We start from the raw sequence: 3,103 nt of genomic DNA, 5'->3' as shown, positions 1-3,103 counted from the left end.
AGTGATGCTGAGGCATGGGCAAACAGTAATTTTGCTTCCTTAACTAATTTTTTAAAAAAAATTTATTTGGTACAGGGTCTTGCCATGCAGCTCAGACTCATAGTGATCCCCGTTTTCAGCCTCCCCAGCCCTGGGATTACAGGCGTGCGCTACCACACCCGGTCTTGGTGTCTGATTCAGTGTGCCTGGGGTGGGGTCCATGCAGCATGTGGTGCCAGCGTTCAAACCTAGGACCTTGTGCTTGCCAAGCAGGCACTTAGACTAGTTAGCTATGTAGCTGGCTTTGTTTCCTTAATTTTTGTCCCCCTCTCCTATTCATACCATACTGTTTGCTAATCCCTCCCATTCCCTCTTAAGCCTGCTCTAATCAGACCTTTTCTTGTCATTATTCCCCTAGTTATGTTCTCATTAAGGTCAATAAAGTTTTCCATGTTGCTAAGCCTATTGGTCGATTATAACATCTCTTATGACTTAATTTATCAACAGTATTTGTCATAACTGATGACACCTTGTTCTTTTTTATTCTTATTTTTTCTTTTTCTTATGTATTTGGTATAGGGTCTCACTACAGAGGTCAGACTCATAGTGAGCCTCCTGTCTTCAGCCTCCCCAGTCCTGGGATTATAGACGTGTGCCACCACGCCAGGACTCTTCTCCATTTAGGGTGCCCTGGGGGTGGGGCTGTTGTGGCATGCAGAATGGGACTGAACCCTGGTCCCTGTGCTTGCACAACCAGGTGCTTATTCTGCTGAGCTATAACTCCTTGTTCTTGATAGTCTTTTTCTTTCTTTCTTTCTTTTTTTTGTAGTTTTAGGGAAGGGTTTACAAGGTGTTCAGGGACTCACTACTAGATTGGATTCCTAGTGATCAGCCTGTGTACAGCCTTCCAGGAGCTGGGATTACAGGTGCATGTCACTAAGCCCAGTCTCAATTGCTGTCCCAGCGCGCCCTGGGGTGGGGGGTGGGGTGGCAGGTACGGCCGGGCAGACCCATGGATTGAACCCCGGCCCCTGTGCCTGCTTGCAGGCACTTTAATCTGCTGAGCTATTTGGCCAGCCCTATTATTTTCTTTTAAATTAACTTTTGCCTACTGTCTAGTATGTCTAGTAAGGTAGGTACTTCAAACAAGTTTGTCCTTAGTTAAACTTAGTTTAAGATCTATAGAAAAATAAAAGGATGTATGGTTTTGCTGTATAGAGGGCCTAATCCCACCATGGCAATGCTGCAACACACCCCATCAAATCTTATTAACTGGTCTGCTACATTACATTTCTATCTATTCCATTTCTAGTTGATGGGCACCTAGGGCTTTTTATTCTAGGTAAGTATTTCTTCTAGTTCACTCTGTTTTTGTTGTTGTTTTAATCAGATTTATGTCTTGTAAAATGTTGTTCTCTGGATGGAATGTGAATGTTAATTTATAATGATGAAATAATAGTCTATCATACTATGGTTTATTTTGTACTTTTATTGTCCTTTCTTTTTTATTCTACATGGCATTTTTAGGACAAAAATGAGAAAAAAGCCTCATCAGATTCTGCTTACTCTATAAGATCAGTTTCATCAGTGAAGAGAAAACTGGTGAGTGACTTATATGTTATAGCTAACTAAAAATTATTTATACTAAAGTCTTTTTTTTTTTTTAAGAGTTGAATTCTTGTCAGGTTGGCCAAGGTGGCCTCCAACTCTGCCTGTAGCAATCCTTCTGCTTCAGTCTTCTGAGTTAGAGGGTATATAATATAAAATTTCCCTCCATATTTTGTCTAGTTTTTTACTTTTGATGGCTAATTTAAAAAAAAATAAATGTTTGTTTTATTCTTTTTTCAATTTAGTGCTTTCTTTATTTTATTCTTTTTTCTTACCAAAAAATATTTACTAGATTCTTTTTATTTCTTGTGGTGGTAGACCCTACCATGTGAGATAGACAACATGTATATAAACTTACTATTTTTCAGTCTTCTCACATATACAGTGTCTTTCTCTTTGCTGAGACAAAATGCCCGATGTCCAAAATTAAGGAAGAAAAGGTTTATTTAGTTCACAGTTTTTGGAGGTTTCAGTCCACAGTCAGCTGGGTTCAAGGCAGGGGGTGTGGCAGAGGAGCATTAGTTCCTGGTAGCCAAAGGCACTCAAAATGAGCACAGTAGGGGAGAATAAGTTTCAGTTCTCTTCTCTATATTGCCTGCAGGCTCTTCTCCACCCTAGGGTGCTCAGGATGTTTACAAAGTGAGGACGCTGACTGCCCTCTGAGTCACTTAGTTAAAAATTATTATTTATTCTTAACTTTCATTGAAAACCTAGATGGACACACGTACACCCATATACAAACATACATGCTAGCCTAATCCTAAACAGGGCCACAATCATCAATATCTTGTCCTCTGCATTGACATCTTGTTGCACTCAGAAGGTCTTCAGGGGCAATAGCATGAACGGAGATGTCTGGGATACCTGCATGAGGCTTTTTGGGGAGGGTTTTTGAGTGTTAAACTCAAGGCTTCACACACAATAGGCATACACTGCACCACTGAGCTATATCCCCAGCTTCTGAGGCTTTTGTTTGAAAACTGTCACTTTTCAGAAATGTATCTATGATCATTTGGTTGGTTTCTTCTTTATAGATTTGTTTATAAGTAGATAATATACTCTGAATACCCTTCTCTAGTTTTAATATTTGTGTTGTTATTGTGATATAAAAATTTTGAGGAGCTTGTTGAAATCTGTAAAAGCCTGTGCTAAATCCTTCAGTGAATATTTTTTTGGAAGTTTGTTTTATTTGCCTGCAGTTTCATTGTCTTTTGTTTTTTTTCTCAGCTGTGCATTGTTCCAGTTTGATTATAAACTTATTGGCTAACATCACACATGCAGTCTTCCACTGAAATGTTATGACATGATTATAATTGTTTTTGCAGGTTGTTGTTTTTATATTGGTCTTGTTTTCTAATGTTGGCAAGGGATTGAACTCAAGACCTTGTGAATGCTGAGCACATGCTCTACCACTGAGCTATGCCCCATCCTATAATCTTTTTTTTATTATTATTATTTTTTATTTTGTGTGTGTGTGTGTGTGTGTGTGTGTGTGTGTGTGTGGCCAGCTCAGCCC

At 39.2% G+C, this 3,103-nt stretch overlaps 1 protein-coding gene across 1 annotated transcript in view; it reads left to right on the top strand.

The window, feature by feature from the left end:
* Positions 1 to 3,103, top strand: part of LOC101564457 (transcriptional protein SWT1) — a 98,949-nt gene that overhangs the window by 8,789 nt on the left and 87,057 nt on the right. The window contains 1 exon segment of the mRNA XM_023708485.1: positions 1,505 to 1,581. Within this exon segment, the coding sequence (XP_023564253.1) occupies positions 1,505 to 1,581 (77 nt within the window).

The sequence above is a fragment of the Octodon degus genome, unplaced genomic scaffold (assembly GCF_000260255.1).
Source record: "Octodon degus isolate 3935 unplaced genomic scaffold, OctDeg1.0 scaffold00374, whole genome shotgun sequence".
NCBI lineage: Eukaryota > Metazoa > Chordata > Mammalia > Rodentia > Octodontidae > Octodon > Octodon degus.
This window is presented reverse-complemented; position numbering and strand designations above follow the sequence as displayed.